This window comes from Ambystoma mexicanum, chromosome 7q (assembly GCF_040938575.1).
Source record: "Ambystoma mexicanum isolate Mex_15411 chromosome 7q, UKY_AmexF1_1, whole genome shotgun sequence".
Taxonomy (NCBI): domain Eukaryota; kingdom Metazoa; phylum Chordata; class Amphibia; order Caudata; family Ambystomatidae; genus Ambystoma; species Ambystoma mexicanum.
The window spans coordinates 156,255,916-156,278,743 of record NC_090941.1 but is presented as its reverse complement, the minus strand read 5'-3'; the positions used below and the strand labels follow the sequence as shown (position 1 = coordinate 156,278,743).

Here is a 22,828-nt window from a genome sequence, read left to right as displayed (position 1 = left end):
TGGTCTCACTATGCACCGTCTCGTCTCCACCTAATCCCGACAGTGCCATTACCTTTTCTGCTCACCTCCTCAACTTGCTTCCCTCCCTTATACCGACTTTCTTTTTTATCATCAATTGGTTTATACAAACCTTAGAAACATATCAAATAAATATATCAGATAAAAATTAACAAAAAGTAAATGATCAATAACGTTAAAAAGGTAACATCTTAAACAATTTTCAATTCACAAAAAAGCAGTTTTCCTTCAAAATGAATCAATTCAATTTCTTCATTGTTCATTTTTCACATTAATAAAGCCCAAAATGTATTTCCATCATCTCCAAACCCCAGCCCTTTCGCTGCTTTTGCCTTCCATTTCCCTTTGAGTGTTCCCCTCTTTTACCTTCCTCCTTCGTCTCTCTTCCCTCACTGTCATTCTTCTTCATGCTCCTTCCTCTCCTCTTTGTGAGGGGTCAGAAATGTGAGGCGGACAACTTTGTAAAGAGTTTTCAAAATTAGCCATTTTATGAAATAAAAAGGTTGGATAAATGCATCATTATCCCTACCCTGGTGAGGATTTCCCTGCCTAAAATAAACTAAAGGAAACACTAACAAAAGGATATTTGTAGCTTACAATTGTACATTCAACCAAGAAATAAGGAAATGCACGACAGTTCAATTCAACATATATATCTTGCATGTAATCAAACTCACAATATGACCATCATCTTTTCTCTTAACCTGAGTGAATTCACCTTCTCCAGATTGGAGCAAGATTCTGCTCCACAGTACAAAAGAAAATAAGGAAATCCTGATTTGACTCAAAAGTTCCAACACAGATTAGAAGATGATTTGCCACAAAGTCTTCGTCAAACAAACAACAATAGTCTTTGTCAAGATGATTTGCATCAAGCTTTGATTTCTGAAAGGTACCAAAAGGAATAGTATATTCCAACACCTCCTGGAGGAAGAATACGTTTCACATTGGCCTTCTTCAAAACAACAACAGTAATTGTTTCTCATGGATGATTTGCCACAAGTTGTGTTTTCTGAAGACGTGCAACTCCACCACAGGTTCACACAATCCTTCTTTCAATGTCACAATTAACTTGAATTGTCTGTTATAACCACAGTTCATCACTTTATCTACTACTACCCAGTTGATTCCTGTACCAGGCCTTCTACTTCACTATTTCAACAACTTTTCATACGGGTATACTCGCCTGCCCGTTCAATGCTTCACAAAATGACAAAGTATGCTTCAGTGGTAACTTCCAACCTAGAACAACAACAACTTCACAAGGTTTATTTGGCATTTAACTGTAAACCATTTTCGGGGAAAGAATGAATCACTTAAGTGCTCTTTATGATTCCTGGACAACTGTGCTCCTCTCCCTCTGGATAACCGTCTCCAGAAGAGCAGCCTGTTTGACGCCTTCTTTCCCCCCGCTGTAGCAACAACCAAATAGTTACCAGGATAAATTATCACTCTGCTTCTATCTTGGCATTGGCACTGCATGTTTATATCAACTGGTGATCTGCATTTCAAAACACATGAGTAGCAAGTCTTACAATTTTTAGGTTTCCCAATATTCCCCTCTGGCCTTAAACAATTTTTATGGTATTGATATTGCTGAGTTCTTAAAGGATAGTTCCGGGACTTTTTTTTTATTGTCCCTATGGGTCGGCCATGTGTTTGTAAGCATAAATCGGTAGATCGTAGGAAACTTTCCTATGGACCTTACCCGACTTTTCGCCCATTATCGCACTCGAAATCAGCCTCCATTTTGTGATAATCCTATCATTCCGCCGCATCGACCTGGCTCACCTGCCTTTGCGGCACTAAATCAAATCCCCCGCCCCTGAAACAGACTTTATCAAAACATTCATATTCCCCGCCTCTATCCGTGACGTGACTGAGCTGCGTAGGCAAACGCGCCCAGGCGTCTTCTACGCGACTCCACACAGACCCCGGAAATCAACACAGATCAGCTCACAATACAGCGCACCACAATTCGGAATATGAAACTGTACTTTGAAATCAAACCGCAAGATTGTAAATGTGGTAAAGTACATTTATTTGACATCAAATGTTTAGAGAATATTCAGCGATTTGCATTTTTATTTGCTCATGTTCCAAAAAGTTCGTATTGAGGAACGCGATGGTCCTTTGCTGTACACAGGGTCTTAGAGCATCTCACAATACAGCACCACAATTCGGAATGTGAAACCGTGGTTTAAAAGCAAACGGCAAGATTGTACATTTGGCAAAGTACGTTTATTGGACATCAAATGTTTAGAGAATATTCAGCGATTTGCATTTTTCTTTGCTCTCGATCCAAATTAGTTCGTCTTGAGGGAAGCGATGTTCGTGTGCAGTACACAGGGTGTTGGTTTACGATAAAAATAAGCTCTTCTGTCGCACTGATAATCGCATGGCTGTTCCAACAACGAGGCACTAGGCCACCACAACGGTAGGTATGTTGCATCTAACCGTTAGTACCGCGTAAGGGCATACTTGTACTTGGCGATCGTCCCATAAAATGGTCAGGGTGGTAACGTTGTTCACGCGGAGAAGCAACTGGCGGCTGTAGAAGCCGTCCGCCGGTGTCTGGTACTCGTGACACAGACAGTAGTGAATGATGTACCTAAAAACATAAAAAATGAAATTAGTCTCACCATCAGATCCTTATTAAAATTATTCATTTCATAGCGAGGACAGCGCTACTGGGTGTACACAAGTGTTTAAAGGCGTGGCGAGGCATGGAGGGGGGGGGGAGTGGAGTACAAGGTAAGTAGCATAAAATAATAAATAAATAGGGCCAGCTGGTGGCAAGTGCAAGGTAAGTGCAGAACAAGTGCTGGGAAGGGGGGGCTGTAGGATACTGAGACAGTCCCCCAGTGCAGGGGTTGACAGGGAGGCAGTGCAGGTGGAGAGTGGAAGGGCCCAGGACCGAGGTCGCAGACAGTGGACCAGTTGTAGCAGGGGAGAGGGAGAGAGAAAGCAGAAGCAAAGAGGAAGGTTTTGAGGTGCTTCAGTAAAAGCAGATGTTTCTCCTCCAGATAGTGCGTGGTAGAAAACACTATGCCACATAGAACGAACAAGTACAACTGAACCCGTCTTTAAAGCCACTGTATAGTAATGAAATTGCGGTATAAACTCATCAAAAGTTACTTACATTATATTTGCATTTTCCATTGTGTCTCTGTGTAGGGCAGACCCGAAACACCACTCCTTCTTTGCCGACGTTACTTCTTCTAATGAACGTGGCTCATCGTTTAGTTTCTGAAATTTTATTCATTATCTTTTCTTAGTCTTTCAGGATGGTCCCGGCCTGTCAAGGTCAAATCACAATAGAACCTTATATTGGGTCGTGGGCCGTTCCGCCACCCGAGCAAAACATCAAAGCAGCTGACCTTCACTTTGAGCGAGCACACATTTCTAGTTAGCTCCAGTTAGTGTAAGGGCATCTTGTCTGCGTGCCTTTTTTTTTATTGTCCCTATGGGTCGGCCATGTGTTTGTAATACGGAAACATTCTATAATTTTTGTAAAAATGATTTATATTACTGTTTGGTTTAATTGCAATGGGCCTGCAACATGAGGAGACTCGAGAGAACAGACAATCGAATTACAATCATTTAAACCGTGATGTGTATTTCTCAATGAGCTCTGCTTTAGGTGGACATGGAACAGAGGCAATGTTGGGTGGCAATGCAGTTGTCCCCTGCATAGGTTCGTTCACCACTCCATGTATGTGCCTATCGAGGACATCTACGATAAGTCTCTCAATAAACTCATATTGCATATCCTCAAACACTGGTTTGATCACCCATTGTTTACTTCTTTTAGTGAAGGCCTTATTGTAGCGAAGCGTCCCTAAAGTTCCGGTCGTCCTACTTTGTTGACGGCCAACATTATGGTTATGTGCCAAGACCGCTAGAAGAGTCCGATTTATCATGCCTTCCATGCCAAAATGCAATCTTTTGGGCCTGTACTTTAGGCACATATTGTGGAACACCTCCAAATCTCCTGTGTGGCAGAATTCCGTGAGTCCCCTCAAATCTCTTGTTATAGTTTTATCAAATACAATCTTTTCAATGGCCTTGTGAGTGGGTGATGAAGGAATCAACCACTTCTTCTTCCGTGCCTCCTCTGTGGACAAATGGCCATGTTCACATTTGTGGAAATGCTCATTTGTCGACCATCGATGTACGTTGCTACAGTGCAACATTACTGACCGCCATTTTTCCAGTAGAATTTCCAACGACCCTTCACATGTTTTTGAGCTCCACCAAAGATGGTTGCTGATTGACTTGGACCACTGTGAAATACCTTGCATATCTTTTTTTTTTCCTGCAGCCGACAATTTTTTATTGATTGATTTTGCAAGATGCCAAACGTCAAATTGGTGATTTATATTTTTGTACTGTTCTCTCATTGTCTTGGCAATTGAAACGTGTCTGTCCGTGGCTATCAGGTCGATCACCATTCCCCGCGATTGTAGTTCTTGCAATGATGCTACAAAGCCAACTTTCTCCATGGCCACTGAGGATGTACTTTGTGACACCTGCACGACCACCGAACTCACAATTTTCTTACTTTCCATGTCCTGAAAGTGGTAGGTGCAGTACTTGGCTGAAAATCCTGGACTGTCGCATTGTCCATCACCGGCTAGCCTGAAGCGTTTGCCCGCGAATGTACTTTCCATTGACATTTTTTCCATTCTCCAAGCTTCGCTGATGGCTAGAAATAGATAATCGGTTTGGTATTTGTAGAACTGACTTTTCGCAATGAAATGGATTCCCACAAACTGAAAGAAATACTGTAACTTTTTAAAACTTGAACCACTAAAAAGTGCGGCCGCTGCACAAAGTAGATTGCCTGCTGGCAGTTGCCCCAGCATGGGTTGTGCAGACCATGCGAACGGATGATATTGTGTACAGGTGGCATGTATTTTAAGGTTAGTGCCTCGAATTGCACGAGTCACATTAATCAATGGCTCCCCACATACTTCCCCACCAACCCAATGCCCACATTTCATCATCATAATAATATCCATCAAACAGCTATCGAATACAATGAATTTGGCCTCTTTCCTTATACTGTCACTCTGCATCCCAGCTGGTTCGGCCTGTAACGTTGAGGACATGTCACTCGCATGAAAGGTACAATCTCTGATATCGTCTTCCGCTATGCTGAGTGATATTGATGGTGTTTCATTGTCGTCCACTTCATTCTCTTCCATTGCAACATCTGTTCCTTGTCCGGAGATGGGAGAAAAAAACAATGTCTTCAACTTTCGCGCGCTCTTATTTTTTGCGGGTGTGGATTCTGTGAATTGATCTACGACTGCATCCAAACTACCAGGAGGACATTCACTATCAATGGCTGGTGGTGGTATAGCTCCGTTGTCAATCACTTCATATTCTTCCCATTGGCACGATGCATCTCCAGTCTCAAGTCCCTGCCAAAAGGTTTGACAAGCAACATCTCTCGTTCGCTTCACTGTCTGTGTAGATCTAGTTCTTACACCCACTCGCAACTAGAGGACAGATTAGAAAAGGGATGTTCAGTTTAAACACAATTTACAGTATTGAACTATTGACAGTGAAAGACAACATAATATAGTGAACAGGACACTAACCTTCTTTTGCTTTCTTTTCTTTGAAACTTTCTTTCCTCGAACTTCAACATCTGGACGCTGTTGCTCCGACTCGTGTGTGCATGTCTCCACTTCCTCTCGCGCTGCAACGACTATACTTTCATGATAAGCACATCCATCACTCACTGAGGCTCCATCGACTCGCTGAAACATAGAACTTTCATTAGTATGTATAATAATATTGAAAACACAAAATGTACTTGGGGACCAATACCCATACGTACATCTCAATAGCAAAACACGAATGAACGCATTGTGTAGAACATTCAAACGACAATAGTTCACGCATTGTTGATCTAGTTAGATTGAACTGTCAAGATCCATACCTCGGGCTCCGCATAGACTTCCATTGATGATATTATTGAAGATGACGCTTCAGCAACTCCCTGAAACACAGTAATTGCATTAGTATGGTTTTCTATTTTGTTTAAAAGAACATAAACTTTCTGCAGGCGTCAACGGCTCATCTAAATAGACCTGCACAAATGATCAGTTGTCTAAAATAAATAATGGATATCCAAATATGATTCGATTTGCTCCATCGTTGGAAGTGTCACCACCCAGAGATCTGCATCAACTACTAGGGGTGATGTTCTTGTTGAAGAAGCTCCGTCAGCTCCCTGAAACATAGTACTTGCGTTAATAAAGAAGGAAGTATAGCGGATGTAATCACGTCATTTGATCTCGCATGATTGATCTGTCAGTATCCATACCTCGAAATGCATAAGAACATCAAGGGACGCTGTAACTGCGGTGCACACTTCTGCAAGCTGTTGCGCCGACCCGTAACTGCATGCTCCCCCTTCCTCTTGGACTAATGCTCCATCGACTCCCTGAAACATAGGACTTTCATTAGTAATGAACACAATATTGAAAAAAGAAGACACATAGGAGGGCGACGACAGAAGGACATACCAATGGCTAAAAACGAAAGAAACATTGTGTGTAACAATCACGCTACAAGAATGCAAGATCTGATGATCTCCATCGATGGAACTGTCCGGAAACGTACCTCGAGCATCTGAGTGACATCTACGGTTGTCGTCAATGCGTTGGACTCCTCAGCATCTCCCTGAAAGACAGTACTTGCATTATTTTGGATAACAATAATTATAACTGAAAACAAAGACTAGAGGACGAGTACTGTGGTGTACCATTAGGTAAAATAATTACACGATCAATTAAAACTATTGATTTACATGCCTAAAACAAGTCAGTGTCAGAATAGCTAAGTAAGATTACCCGATAGGCGCTTGAAGTGGCTGATGACTGCAATAACGACACGGATGGAGAATCTTCAGCCTTCATATTGAGTGGATACATAAATGGGGAAATTATTGTTAGCTAATGCTACACACTACCGCAATGCCGAGAGATAAATACGTAAACTTGACTCACCAGTGGAGGGATGTGGACGAATAGAGTGGGAATAGCGGTTGAGAGCAATTTTCGCCTCGCTCGCGGTGTTTTCGTCCTTATTAGCAATGATGTGGAGTACATGTCTGGGCTAAAGTGCCTGCTGCAGATGCGGTATCGATCACCCCTCTTGTCCGCAAAGACTTCTAGGACTCTACTTTCTATCTCAGAGGCTGGATATCCGCAATATCGGACCCATTCTCTTATCTGATCTATTGTCTTAGGGAAAACATGCATTATAGTACCTTCAGATTTGTTATGGGTCTTCGAAGGGCAACCGCCAATGGAACAGGCAGGCATTATGGAAAGTTCTGAAAAGTAAAGATCAACAATTCTCTATGAATACCAATGTGTTAAAACATTAAATGACACATAAAAGGTTCAATGCAAGGTCCGTTTTGGTTCTTGGAACTATACATGTTATTCACATGCGGATAAGTATTTCAATAACTTTCAAAAAATAGAAAAAGTAATTTGACTAAACTCAGAACATGTGACTAGTTCCTTGCATGTACTGTCGTGAACGAAAAGAAAACATGGATGCAATTTGATGACTACTAGCAAATAGATATAAATTAAAAAATTGGACGCAAAATGATTATGGTACATGGACTTACCTTGACGAACAAACAGTTAGATGCAGGGATCAGAGTAGTTTCTTGTCGTAGAACAGGGAGCAGTTCACAGGTTGCAAACTGACGAGTTTGCTCAAAGTGGTCACGGAAGTTCACAGAGACGAAGAGCAGATAACCAGCACCTTCACGGGTTGACTAGCAAAGCGCAAAGAAGTTCTCATTAGAAATATGAAGTGGGTTATAAAGAATTCGAAACAGGGGTGTGTTTGTGAATGAATGACGTGTATATGTCGTGGCATTATGCGGTCTGCAGGGGGCCGTCCAGCGTGAGCGGGGATGCTTGGCAGGAGACACGGGGTCTGGAGGTAGACATGGGAACAACAACCCATGCTCTATAGACCACTTTGAAGTGTACATGGTCTTTGGCACCTCTTGGCCTTTATCGCTCCCTGACAGCTCCACTTGCCAGCACAAGTACCCCGGTGCGAACTGCCTTTGATAGGGCGGGGGGTGGATCGGGGCGGTGGTCGTGCAGACAAGACACAGGAAGACTCGTGAATGGAGACACACTTATGTGGATTGCAGGGGGCCGTCCAGCGTGAGGGGGGATGCTTGGCAGGAGACACGGGGTCTGGAGGTAGACATGGGAACAACAACCCATGCTCTATAGACCACTTTGAAGTGTACATGGTCTTTGGCACCTCTTGGCCTTTATCGCTCCCTGACAGCTCCACTTGCCAGCACAAGTACCCCGGTGCGAACTGCCTTTGATAGGGCGGGGGGTGGATCGGGGCGGTGGTCGTGCAGACAAGACACAGGAAGACTCGTGAATGGAGACACACTTATGTGGATTGCAGGGGGCCGTCCAGCGTGAGGGGGGATGCTTGGCAGGAGACACGGGGTCTGGAGGTAGACATGGGAACAACAACCCATGCTCTAAAGACCACTTTGAAGTGTACATGGTCTTTGGCACCTCTTGGCCTTTATCGCTCCCTGACAGCTCCACTTGCCAGCACAAGTACCCCGGTGCGAACTGCCTTTGATAGGGCGGGGGGTGGATCGGGGCGGTGGTCGTGCAGACAAGACCCGTTTGCCGCAGGGCCTCACCAAGGAGAGGCCATCTAACTGAATGTAAGAGGATGGCTGCAGGATCTACTACATGGAATGCAGGGGGGTGAGTTTATAAATACCTCACCCTCCCAGGAGAATATACACTAGATTCATTTAAAAAATCAAAACAACCATTGTTAAAATATATGTTGGGCTTTATTTTAGATTTTAATTAAACATAAATAATAAACATTACACATTGTAAAGTTGAGGTTGCAGCACATCGAGGGAAAATCCGCGGTATTGTCCACTGTCACTGGGGAAATGTTGTCTAATGGCAAGTACCGCACAGGCAGGTATTACTCTCCGAACGCGGTGTCCGAGCCTCCCGTGAAGCCACCAAGTGAAGCAACGATAGGCCACCAGCCTGTACCACCTGTGAAAAAAAAAGATGCAAACTGTATTAAACTGACCAAACTTTCTTATCAATGTCGATTCAGGTAACACATGTCATTTTTCTTAGAAAAAAATTATATCTAGAAAATGCACTATATGGAACAAATTTACATGCGTTCCAATGATATGTAAATGTAATTTTATATGTGGGAGACGACCATGAAATAGTGGTGGCATCACTGACATCACAAACAGAGTATACTTACTCGTTACTCGGATTACGCGGACGAACAGTGCCGCGAAGTTCGTGCATAAGCACCATCATCATCCTCAACACGGTCCGTGAGAGGCAGGCTTCCCTGAACTCTGGCAGCTCGGTGATGCATTGCGGACTTTGCTCGCCTTCCTGCAGACTTTGCTCGCTTTCCGAAATGTAGGCCAAGCACCCGGAATTTTCACGGCAGCAGCAGTTCTCCTCCTCAGTTGGCATTAGCTCGCACCGATTGCACGTGCACCAGGTGGAGACGCCGTCCATGCGACATGGTCCAGGCTCTTCATCCGTTGACTGGTCCTCCCAACTGCCGTCCGAATCCCCATCGTTTTCGCGTGCTTGACTTTCCAGTAGTTCTTCCTCGGTGTACTCGGGCTCGTACATATACGGCATTATTGTGGCCATTGTGCGGTAAAGATAGTAAAATAATTTACAGAGATGGTACAGGTGTTCACACGGGCTACAAGCGGCGAAGGTAGCTGACCAGAGCACTGAAACGAGTCACAGAATACTCAAAGTAACACAGAGAGAGGAATGGAATCGAAAATCTGCTGCTGTGTGTTGTGAAACGGTCTGTTTATACTTATTGGGGAAAGAGGCGTCCTGCCATTTCCATGGCAACACGTCAATAGCTGAGGCGCAGCGATTGTTGACACGAGACGTGCTTGAAATGGGCAGTACACGTCTGCTGATGTCAGGCTCAGGGGCGGGGGATTTGATTTAGTGCCGCAAAGGCAGGTGAGCCAGGTCGATGCGGCGGAATGATAGGATTATCACAAAATGGAGGCTGATTTCGAGTGCGATAATGGGCGAAAAGTCGGGTAAGGTCCATAGGAAAGTTTCCTACGATCTACCGATTTATGCTTACAAACACATGGCCGACCCGTAGGGACAATAAAAAAAAAGTCCCGGAACTATCCTTTAAGTACTTTTGGCTTGGGTATTGCTGGTTAGCTTTGGTGTTTAATAAGGCTTTCGCACAGGGATTTTGGGTTTCCCACAAACTCACACGCTGGTTTGCATTGTGACTTTGATTCTACAAATGTAACTGCAGTTTGTTTTGGATAGTTTGGTATTCAGAAACATATATAGTGCTTCTTTCACTCACAAGTGAATGAATCTGCCTGCTGTGAACACATGAACAGCGTTGTAGCGCCTGGGAGTCACTCGCAAGCCATGAATTCATCAGGTAAGTCGCTCGCTCGTGCTCGACCCGCTGTTCGCAGGTTTTCTGCAATTATGGGTTCCCGCAATCATGCAGACAGCCTCCTCTGGCCTCTCTCTGCTCACGCCACTTGGAATTGGAGTTCCTTCTGCTCAAAAGAGGTTCAGGTGCAAACCAGCCACTTGAAACCTCTAGAGAGGGCACATTTCCCTCGCTGCTTCTGCTTTCTGCTTGCAACCTCTGCACAACGAATTTTCAATGGGCAAGCGTCCTTTTCTTACGCTTCACTCTGCAACAGGGTCAATATCACGCAAAGACCTCTCAGGACCCGTCACTGCAATTGGCTTCTCAGAGGTCCCAGCATTGCCTCTCACATCCAGCTTCACTTTCCACTGCACATATGACCAGCACTGCGTTCCCCTCTTTTCCTCTAATGCCTGCACCTAAGCAAGCGTTTTAAGCCTCCCAGTCTCCCTCAGGTGTAGGTCATTTAAACCAATTAGCTGACCACTCCTATTGCAGTATTCCTCTTCGTCATTCTTCCTTGTCTCAGTGCTGAAGGAATTATGAGACTTGAGGTCCTAACCATTTGTGCTTTGCAATAAGCAATTCAAAAATGAGGGTTTGTGGGGAAATTAAAAAGGGGGGTTTCTCCTTTTCCTGAACTGTTTCCTCCCCCAATAAAATCCTCCCATAGAACACCACCGGTAGGGTCGGGATCATGAAGTGTCTGCCTTCCCCTGGCCATGCAAGGAAGGTACCAGGTCAAGTTCTTGGGGGGGGGGGGGGAATCCCTACTGATTAATCACAGGGGTCAGAAATGTGAGGCGGACAACTTGGTAAAGTTTTTTAACAAGATGCCATTTTATTAACTCAAAAAGGGTTTGAAAAACACCTCACTATCCCTAACCTAAAGAGGATTTCCCTGCCTATCAAAATAAACTGAAGGAAACACTAACAAAAGGATTCTGCCGCTCACACTTATGCATACATCAATCATAGAGGGAATATATGGCAAATTCAAAAACAGAAATAACATGTATGCTCAACATCAACTTAATAACTAAATCCTTGTAACCTGGGTTGGATCCCCTTCCCCAGAGTCAAAGCAGGATTTTCAACAGTACAAATAGGAAAGTTCTGGTTTGTAACCAAATTATGATTATAAAGTTCTTCTTGCTCCAAAAGTCTTTCACTTGGACTTTAACCAATAGTTCAAATAGACAAGTCTTTATCGCTCCAATATAGCAAAGAGTGCAACACAAATTCTTCTCCTTAGGATCAAAACACTTCCAGAATTCATTTGCATCAACAACAATGCTTTGTCAGGATGACTCTACAATTGTTCACGAAACATTTTAGTGGTCTTGCTACTTCTTCACAACGTTAAACCACAACACAGTACTTCGATGATGTATTCCTGGTCCAATATCCTGCCATGACTACCACTAAAAAGTCCCTATCCTGGTATACTCACCTGCCAGGACAAAATAACTCCTACCCATACAAGTACTTCTGTGGTAAAGTTTACTTCAAACAGTTTGGTAAAGTCTTTTTACTTTCAACAATATCAAAATGTACTACATCTTCTAGGAAGACATGATACAAAAGTGGTGCTCTTTGTTCCACCCTTGTGATTGCCACATGCAATGCAGGTTATGCTCAGCAGGTGATTACGGAGCATACCAGGGTTACCCAACAGTGGTGAACTCACTGGTTGCTGTATAGACGTCTGCACGCTCTGCTGCCAGAGTGGCTTCTGCTTCCTCTGTCTCCTCTGCATGGCAAACTGCTTAGTTTTGCTTACCGCTGCATGCCCAGGTTGGGAAAGGAGCGTTATTTGTCCCGAAACACTCTGGTGCTCGACTGCCACCGGAGCAGAGCTTACAATAAGGAGAGGCTCTCTCTCCTGGGGGAAAGATTTTCCCAACAACGCTTCCCATTGTGCAACCTCTGCAGTCAAGGCCATTAAAGTTGGAAACCCTCTCGGGACCGTCATCCGCTTTGTAGATAGCGGCTGCTCCGTTTCCCTTCTTCTGCTGCCACTAAAACATTGAGTCTCTGCAGCCACTCCACCTCCTACTTCTCATGACCGGCACCTGAGGGGGTCTTATATATTCATAACTCCTGCTCAGGTGTGGGTCATTAGAACTACTATACTGCTTCTTGCAGTTTAGTGCCTCAGAGTTCCTCTTCCTCATCCCAGTACTTTGGCATGGTGGGACTTGGAAGTCCCCAATGTTCACATGACTTCTTTTGTTCTAAAAATTGTCTTCAACCTTACTGGCTTCTGTAAGGAACTCATTGTGGCAACAGTAAAGACAGAAACAAGTGATCACAGTTCAAGAGTGTTTCTTAAACTGTATGCAAGTTGGAAAAATGCCTAATCTAAACCTAAATCTAAGATGGGATCAAGCGTCGACCACCAAATGAAAATATGGCAGTCCTAGTTGCGTTCTGTCAAATACAAAGGGCCTACGCTAATAAACCTATTGCCAAACCTTATAACTAATACAAAAAGGGGTGTGGGACAGTTTTCAAAAAAGAAAGAAGTGTTCACAAATTATATGTCAGGATGCGCTAGCTTGGGTCTCCTTTCCCCACGTTTTGAGCAGGGGGTAAGGTGTGATCTTGGAGCACAGTACACTCTCGAGCTTCCCCAGCACAAGACAACATTTCCACTTGTAGCTATCAGGGCCACCGATGGCCAAGTCTTGTTTCTCTTGAAAGTCTCTTGCCTTCGAGGACTTGACATATTCAATTAACAAAAAAAAGTTCCTTCAACAAAATGAAAGTTTGCTTCTTGGTTTTTCTTAGGGTGAGGCTAATTCACCCCTGCGACCCCCCTTCCAGGCGATACACCTCTTTACTTTCAGCCTCCCTACACCAGGTTCACTATAGCTTTTCCTTCATTCATAAATCCCAATGTCTTTTTAAACCGTTCCAGTGGCCATCCCCCTGCCTGGTTCACCTTTGGCAAAACACTGTTTCTTGGGACTATAGACTTTGCCCCTTCTTCGTCAGCATCCCTCTTCCGTGTTCACTCTTGCCAACTTCACATTCGCATTCGCTTTTGCTTTTGCTTTTGCTTACAATGTTTGCAGGATTCACTTCCCTTGCTTTCTTATCAGTTCTTAGGTCAAAGGCTTTCAACTGTACAGGGATTTTGCTTGATCTACTGTATGACCACTTTGACCTATCTTGGTGGCTCTCCTATGTACTTCTACTATCTGTAGTCTCACTCAGATGGGGATGGACTAGAGTTTCATGGAGCAGCACCCACGTGGTGCCGGTCCTTCTGCAGCTGGTCTCCCCTTTACAATTTTACAGTTCTTTGAACTTTTCTCACTTTGTGACTTTCATTCACCACAGCCTGGTTCTTATCGGTTCCCCCTTCGACTCACGGGCTATGATGAACTGCTTCGCTTTCCTCTCAACTGGAGTCCAGGCTGGTACCACAGAACCAGGAGTATCCCTCGCTCCGGCTCATCAGCGGTGATACGCTCTGTGTATCGTTGACATCTGCTTCAGGACACTTGGGCTATTGTCCTTGGCTTTACGATTCCTTCTGCTGAGGTTTTGCTGGGTTTTGTCGAGAAGGGCCAGATCGGGTCTCTCCTCATCAGCCTCTCGATGTTTGCCACATTTCTCCTCCTCTTGAACTGCCGGGTGTGGATAGTGGTCTAGTCATGCGGTCTGCCTTGCTCGTACTGTGCTCTCTTGTGCCACCTTTTATCCCTGTGGGGAAGGGAAAGGGCTGTCAGGTGTGTGTGATTCTGGTCAATTGCCTGAATTTGCTTGACCCCTGTATTGGGACATGTCAGGTAAACGGCTCTGGTGTTAGTCAGTGGTCTTTCATGTTGTGCTAAAGTGTTCTTGTTGGGAAAGGCGGGGGGCAGTGGTTTGCAATGTCCTACGGAAGAGGATGGGGAAAAGGTGTTGAAGGAAGCAGGATACCGTGTCTCACCTGTCGGTGTCCCACTCCCACTCCCCGAGGACCCCCCATACAGGTGATCCTCCCTCGCTGGTCCAACCCCAGGAACTGGATCCAATTGCGATATTGCGATGGCCGAGTCCTGGCCACCTGGATGACAGATCCCTGGGGACTAGCTAGGGGACACCTTCAGGTTTCTCACACTTCACTGTTATCATTAAATACACCTTCAAAAACTGTTTTAAAAGGGCTTAATGGTTGGTTTGCATTTAAACGAGAGTTAGCTTAATTAAAATCTAGGATATCTATGAGTCAGAGTATTCATGTTCAGTTTTCTATGTTGATTATGACAGTTTTCACAACCAACACGATGGATAGCTTTGGGAAGGAAAACCTCACTATGACAACAAGCTATTACATATTCTGGCACCATAGAACTCTGCCTCTCCAAGGAAGACACACACATACTGAGTCTCTCCAAATGGAGTCCTCATGTTCCCTTTGGGGCCTCCTCCTCCCAGGTGATTCACCCGGCTAATACCACCCTCACGGTCAGGATTAGGCAGCAGCGTCCTTCCCCAGGCCACCTGGGAGGAGACTTTAGTTAGGGTCTTTTTGAGAACTCTGCAGGATTCATCACATCTGACTGACTAAACTGATCTAGTACCCTCCAAACTCCCACAATAGCAGGGGCACTGCAGCCCCTTTTGTGCTCTGGCAGCTCACTAATTGTTTAAGCGGGTGCACCTGCTGAAACTAATTGATCAGGGATTGGTTTAGGTCCAATGGCCCTGCTGCCTACCCTGGTGCAGCTGAGGAACTCCCAATAGATTTAAATCAGCCAATCTGAGTCTAGAGGATACATGTCCAAGCTACTATCTTGCCTTCCACTGGGGCCACTTTATTCTGAAACGCTCCTCTCACTACCATGACCCTTTCTCTGGTCTCAGGTCTGCTGAATGATGAAGGTGGAACCACAGCTTCTTTGTTCTGGGGTAAGCAATGGTTTGTGGTCTGCCCCACAGGCCAAATGCATGAACCTTTTGGTTTTCTGTTGGTGTTTGTGGGCCGACATCAGTCTTGGTGCACGCACACTAGAACCTGGGGGCAAAAGTTAATCTTTGATTCTTTACGTGAAGCATCCTTCACCAGTAACAGAGAGGCCAGAAAATCGGAAGATACTCTGGGGAACACACCATAAACCACCTCTGGGTCTAAAATCTCATAGCAGGATTTTTTCTTTTCAGCTCGCAAGGTCTTACTTTGTCCTCTGCTTGACTTTAGATGTAAGACTGTCCCACCGCCCAGAACGTACTAGCACGTACTTGACTTAGGATGAGTGGAAATCCTCAGCCATCCCTCAACTGCCATTCACTGATCCTACCTTACACAGGTATACCATGCATATGAGGGCGAAAGAGCATGTGAAAAAGGAGCACAAAAAAGGAGCACTAAAAAGATTTTGACAACAGCAAAGTCCCAAAATTAAAATGCGAACTGTCTACAGAGGCCAGTGGTGCGAATGTGAAGGGCATGCTGTGCCTTGCTATGCCATTTATACCTCTTCGTGCCTTGTGCTATGTCTCATATTCGGTTTCTTGATCACTGCACCCTACACTAACTTGTTCATCATTCCATTTCCACCTTTTAATAAACACCCACATACAGACTGGCCACTTACACACTCCAAGCGAACACTAGCTAGTGTCTGCTCCCATGCATACATTACACCATAAAAACCGTACACATCTCCCATTAGCTTGTCAGATGTAACCCTCCAGAAACCCTCAACCTATCCTTGCTCACAGGGCATACCTAGTTAGTAGCAAACAAAGCAAGATGCACACCTCTGTAGTACCCTTCTGAATACAGCTAACCCTAAGTGCCCTCACCACAATTACCTAGAAACAAACTAGCACAGAGGACATTATTGCAGGGAACCAACCAGAAGCAAACCATGTGCAAATCAAGATGTACAGGAGAACAAGACACTTCAGAAAGGTTTCAGCAAATATACCACCATAAAATAACATCTCATTATAGATAACAGAAGTTCCAATTAGCAAATAGGATAAAAGAACACAGAGGCGAAATAGTTAAAGAGTTGCAAGGAGACCAACAAATATTGGAGGAGATATATAGGCTGGAACAAAAGGGTTAGCAGTGTTAAGGAGATGTAAACTGATGTGTGTCACAGACATTGCGCAATCCACTACGTATTGTATGCCCATAATATAAAAGGAGATGCACGATTTCAACTTCTTCACAGAAAGAATATATTTTATTTATTTCTTTAGCATTTGTAAAGCATGCCTAACCCGTATGTATCTGGGTGCTGGACAGGCAAGATAAGAGATTTTACATATGGTGTGTGTAGTCAACCAGATAAAGTAATGCAATTTACAAATTACATTTACAAATGTACAGTATGTACAAATCGCATCATACAGTTTACAGTATGAAAGTTCTCAGTGCTTGGTTCAGTGGTAGGATGAGCTTAAGAGTGATACCAATTGTGAGCTAGGAGCCAAGTTTTAAGTTTTCTGCGGAATGAAGAATGGGAAGGGTCAGATCTGATGGTTAGTGGGAGGGTATTCCAGCCTTTAGTCGCTAGTACTGGGAAACTACATCCCCCGGCTTTGGTTCTTTTGAATTTGTGAATTTGGGCACAGTGAGAAGGTAGGCCATGGCGGCGCGTGTGGGTTTAGTTGTTTGGGTTGGGGCGAGCAAGTTGGTGAGGTATTTGGGCGTTGTGTTGGTGAGGCATTTATGAGTAATCGCCATCGTTTTGGATCCGATTATGTCCTGGACCGGCAGCCAGCATACTTTGCGTCTTCTTTCAGAGATGTGCTCTCTTCTGGGGACATATAAGGCAGATCGAAGGGCGTTGTTTTGTGTGACCTGAAGTTTTCTAATGCCACTGGTCAAGGTGCCAGCCAAGAGGATATTACAGCAGTCGAGTTTCTACAGGATGAGGGCTCTAGCTGAAGTCAGGCAGCTGTCCGGTGGGAGGTACGGTCTACATGCGTTGATGAGCTTGGGCGTATACGCTCCTGATGAGATAGTTGCGTTGGCTTGTTTAGATAAGGTTAGTGAGGAGTCCACGTACACGCCCACGGTTTTAACCTCTTTCAAGACCGTGATAGTGTTCCCATCTATTGTGAAGATTTTGTATTTAGGGTCAGGTTTTTTAAGACATATTTGGGTGCCAACCAGTAGTAACTTGGTTTTGTCATCCTTTAGACAGAGTTCAAGATGGGCATTTCAAGCTTGGATCATCTGATAGATATTATTGAGTTTAGTGGAGTCTTTATCATAGTCTCCTGAGAGATGCAGTAGAATCTGCGTATCATCTGCGTAATTAGAGTAGGCGATCGAAGAATGGCTTGTTAAAAATATTGTATAGTGTGGATGACAAGCAGGATCCTTGGGGTACACCACAGAGAACTGGGGCAGCATTTGCTATGTTGGAGAAGACTCTCATTGTGCATTCTGAGAGGAAAGGTTCTACTCAGGTAATGGCTTTCGAGGAGAATTGGGCAGCGCTAGATAGGTGACGGCACAGAATGTTATGGTTCACTAAATCAAAAAAGCCGCAGAGAGGTTTAGGAGAAGTAAGATAGCTAGGTGTCCATTGTTAAGGTTAAGGAGTGCTGTTTCCGTGCCATGCCTACGTCGGAAGCCCGATTGGCATAGGCCCAAGAGGTTATTTGTTTCTAGGTGTTCTTGAATCTGAAGGGAGTAAGCACAGTCTAGGATTTTAGGAGGAATGGGTCCATAGTAATAGGGCGGTAATTGGTCGGGATCTTAGGGTCGAGCAAAGGTTTTTTTAAATAGCGGGAGGACCCAAGCATCTTTTAGGTTCTTAGGGATGGTACTTTGTGCAAAGGAATTGTTGATGAGAGGTGATGAATGGGGCAAGTTCTGTGACACAACCTTTGATAAATGGGCACAGGTAGATGTTGCCTTGACATCTAGAGGGTTTTAGGCTGTAGATGATCTTGGTAACCTTTGTTGTGGAGACATGCCTAAATTTGAATTGTGGGAGGGGTTTGCCTACGTTATAGGTGTCAGTGACAGTATCTGGAATGGTTACCTCGTCTTTTTGGTTAGGAGCATTGAGATTTTATCCATGAGTGCATTTTGTATATCGGTGCACCAGGTTTCATCTTTGTGACACGTTTCTGGCAGATTAGTTGGTGACTCGAGTTCCCTCAAGATGGTGAATAGTTCTTTGCTGCCAGATTTGTCATTCGCTATTCGCTTGTTGTACTCAAGGCTCTTTGCTTGGAGTATAGCTTGCTTTTTTTTTCTTTGCAGGGATGAGGAATAGATCTCTGTTAGTTTTAGGAGGTGAGACTTTCCAGAGACACTCTGCGGCACGTTTATTGGATCTTAGACTTTTAAGGTTAGGTGTGAACCAAGAATTGAGATGAGCGGTAGGTTTGGGTTTACAGTGTTTGAGTGTACCGATTTTGTCAATGGCTTGTAGGATAGTGGTGTTATATAAATCTACGAGAGCAGTTGGATTAACCGAATAGTGGGTGTACTCAGTGATTGGGCCTAGCAGAGGGAGGATGTTGGTGTGTTTGATATTGGATGTATTTCTTGCGAATGATGCTGGGGCCACATGCAGTACAGTTTTAGATAGTTTGTTTGGGTATGGCGAGGGTGATGACGTTATGGTCTGACCATGGGCAAGGGGAGTAGGCTATGATACTGTTCAACACGTTCTTATCGGTGAGCCAGTCTAAGGTCTGGCTTTTGTCGTGGGTGGCCAGGTCGATACGCTGGGTGAATCCTTGGGCGACAATTGTGTTTTGTATGACAGTTGCATTGGAATCTGAACTGTCATAGAGGCCAAGGTTGAAGTCCCCTAGAGTGACAATTCTAGATGAAGGCTTGGTGTCCATAGATGGAAGGAGAGCCATGTCCTCGTCAAAGGATTTGAGTGGGCCTGGTGGTCTATATAGGATGTGGAGAGTGATGGTAGCAGTGTTGGAAAGGGATAGTTTGAGTGAGAGTAGTTCCACTGAGGGGAAAGGTTGGTTCAGTAATTCTCTAAAAGACAAACAAGATTTTGCAATCAGGGCGACCCCCCCCTCCTTTGGCTGAAGTTCTGTCTTTTCTGTACATTGTGAATCCCTCTGGGATGGCTAGCGATAGTGCTGGACCTACTGCAGAGTGCAGCCAAGTTTCTGTGACCGCTAGGAGGTCAAGTTGGTTAGTGGTAATGAGGTCAGCGATATCAAGAGCATGGGCTAGTAGAGATGTGGCGTTGATAAGTCCGCCCTTGACAAAGGTTTCATTTGTGGTAACAATAGGCGTGCAGGTATTATTCTTGTGAGAAGGGCAGTATGGGAGGTGCTGGGGGCATCAGGGGCAGGAGCTGCGAGCGAGTGTGATAGGTAGGGTGCTGCGGTTTTGGATGAATTAGGAGTAGGCGCACAGGTGCTAGCTGCACAGGTTTTACTTTCCGCTGGCTCGTGTAGGATGATGGTCGAGATACACAGACTAAAGGTGTTGCGGGGTGAATTGTTGTGTCAGTCTCATTGTATCTAGCAACTTTAGTAATCTGGTCCTGAGTTTGAGGTATAGCATAGCATTGGGGCAGAGAGGTTTGCGCTTAAGGTGATTAGGATGCTTATTCCTCATGGTTATGTGGATCGTGCATAGCATTTAGGATGCAAGGCACCTAGTGCTGAGCTCATTCAGGGTGGTAAGCATTAGAACATTGGAATCTGAGGTGCTGTGAGTGTCCATCACACTCTGGCCATCCGGGGTGCAATATGCAGGACTCATTTGGGGCTGTATGCAGTACAACATTAGAGGACCTTAGACTATGAAGGTTGCAGCACAGTCATATGCTCAATTGGGGCTGTATGTAAAGCAACGTTATCTGGGGTGCAGGGAGCATTCAACACAGTTGGGGCTGTATGCAATAGGTCGTTCTCATCAGGGTTGGAAGACACATTGAACACATTTGGGCCATAAGTATTCAAGGTAATTTGGCTTTGGGAGTCAGGACGCACAGTGCAGGGCTCATTCGGTATTATGTGCAGTAAAACAGAGGTCCTTGGACTACATAAGTTCAGCATATAGTAATAGGCTCAACTAGAGCTGTATGCAGTCGGGCATTATCACTACGGGTGCATGGAATGTTCAACACATTCGGCTCAATAGGAGCAGTATGCAATAAGTTGTTATCATTACGGTTACATATAGTGTTCAGCGCAGTTGGGTCATGAGCATACAGTGAGGTTTGACTTGGAGGGTACGGGCTCATGTTACTGGGCGTTTTCGGCTTTATGCATTGGGTCAGTGTAGACAGCATTCAGCACATTTGTGCAGTCTGTGTTCATCGCGACTGAGCTGAAGGAGACCAAACACGTGGTGCCGGGTTCAATCAGCCTCGGCATCGTGGAGCTGGGAACGCTGTGGACGATGGCTTTGGCGGTCATGTTGGGAGCTACTTGGTTGAAGGTATGTCATATGGGCATAGGGTTTATGCAGAGACATATGATTAGCGTCGGTGGCAGTGTGTTTGGCAGCAGTGTTAGCGGCTGCTCGTGCTTCAGTGGAGGTTGTAGGCACTTTGTTCACAGGTAGTTTGATGCCTTTTATTGTGCAGCGAGTTCACGTAGGCATTGTGGTGGCAGAGGTGTTGAGAGAGCTCGTGTGACGCAGGTACGATGTTGGTGGCAAGCTCGAGAGAGGCTAGAGGGTGTTGCTCAATCTGCGTAGTAGTGGAGTCAGGCAGGGTTGTGAGTTGCCGAGCAGGTGGCATATCACTCAGAGTGAGGTGCTTTGGGCTTGCCGTGATGAAAGAGGCTGTTTTGCGGTTGCAGCGGCCTGAAATGCGACATGAACGGGTGATATGTGGGTAAGAAATCGAGGAAGAGGCACTACCTGCCCCGAACTGCAACCATATAGTTAGCTGCAGTTTGCTTGGGTGGCAATGAAGAGAAACAGTGATCAATGACAGTGTACAGGGCAATCAGTTGAATGGGACGGGTCTCGCCAGATTCCTACTTTGGGAACAAAGTACCCCAAACCTGAAATTTCTAGGTCACACCACTGATCAATAGGTCAAGTCCAAAGTACAGATGGAGAAATAAAGGTTAAACCAAGTACACTCACTCTTTCCCAAAGACAACCAATCCATCTATTTAATAACATTGGCATATAAAACATCCCCAGTTGTCCATATAAGAATGTCAGATAGCAAACTTTATGAACCTTTCTTACCTTTGTTGCCAAGCCTTCAGACAGAATTCCCAACTCTAGAAAGCCAGTAGGGAGATTGAATTCCAGATTCGTAGTGGAGAATGTTAAAGGCTGCTGCAGCACTTGAGAAAAGAAATATGTAACCATTATAACCAAAACATCCTTCGATGGTAATACAATAAGACTCGAAACAGTTACATCATTAAGGTCAGTTTGACCAAACTAGCAGGAGGAAGCTGCTCTCCCCTGTGGGTACACGAACAATGACATTTCAGACAATATCCAACATATATATCATATATGCTCCCTAGACAAGATGCCATTTTGGCACCTCACTGTTAAAAAAAAAAGTCAGATTTGATGTTTTAGGTCAAACAATGGTCTGTCTCCCTATGCTGCTTGGAGGGTTTGTGTTGGAATGATTATGCAACCGTTTCGCAAAGTAGGTCTCACTTCTGCAGATCTTTCAGCCTATAGAATTCCATCTCTTAAAAATCCCATACATAACCAATGTACAATCTGAAAGCAAACAATATATAGAATCTTTCCAATGCATAAAATAGGACCGATAAGTAAAGGCTTTCGGTCTACTTGCGAGAGGTAGGGAACCGTCTGGTATTTTTAGGTAAAATGTAACATTGTGAAGTCATTTGGGAGAAATCAGCAAGTTGAGACTAATGAAGGCGTTGATGTTGTGAGCAATCTCTTCATAAGTATTGTGGTGGACTAGAAGTAAGATTCAGAGCAGAGGGCATGATTCAAGTTCTATTTATTTAAAGAACAAGAAAATGCCTCACTTCCCCTACTGCTAAAAGGGGATTATTTCCCAAGAAACCAAAACTAAGGTGCTCATCAAAATGTCAGAATAACCAAAATCAGCCCTCTGTCCTAACCTGCCCAACTACCTGGCCCCACCACTATATAAACAGAAAAAAAACAAAGACGCAGGCTTTCGCATTGGGGTTTGTCAACACCTAATATCTAACCCCCCTTGCTTCTGATCATCTTTAATGTAAATGGTTTTCCCAGGAAACAGTTCCAGGTTAGGGTTTTCACAGCAGTTCTCACAAAGAAAATCCAGATCAAATACATGTTCATCTGAGAAATAAAAGGTAAAGTCACTCAACCCTTGTTTATTCAATTCACCAA

General features: G+C 44.5%; 1 protein-coding gene across 1 annotated transcript in view; it reads right to left on the bottom strand.

Moving 5' to 3' along the window:
* The window catches only part of CFAP47 (cilia and flagella associated protein 47), a 3,369,192-nt gene that overhangs the window by 2,668,953 nt on the left and 677,411 nt on the right, over window positions 1–22,828 (bottom strand). Inside the window, exon 23 of the mRNA XM_069639370.1 lies at window positions 21,701–21,801. Coding sequence (XP_069495471.1) covers window positions 21,701–21,801 — 101 coding nt within the window. The remainder of the gene's footprint in view (window positions 1–21,700; window positions 21,802–22,828) is intronic.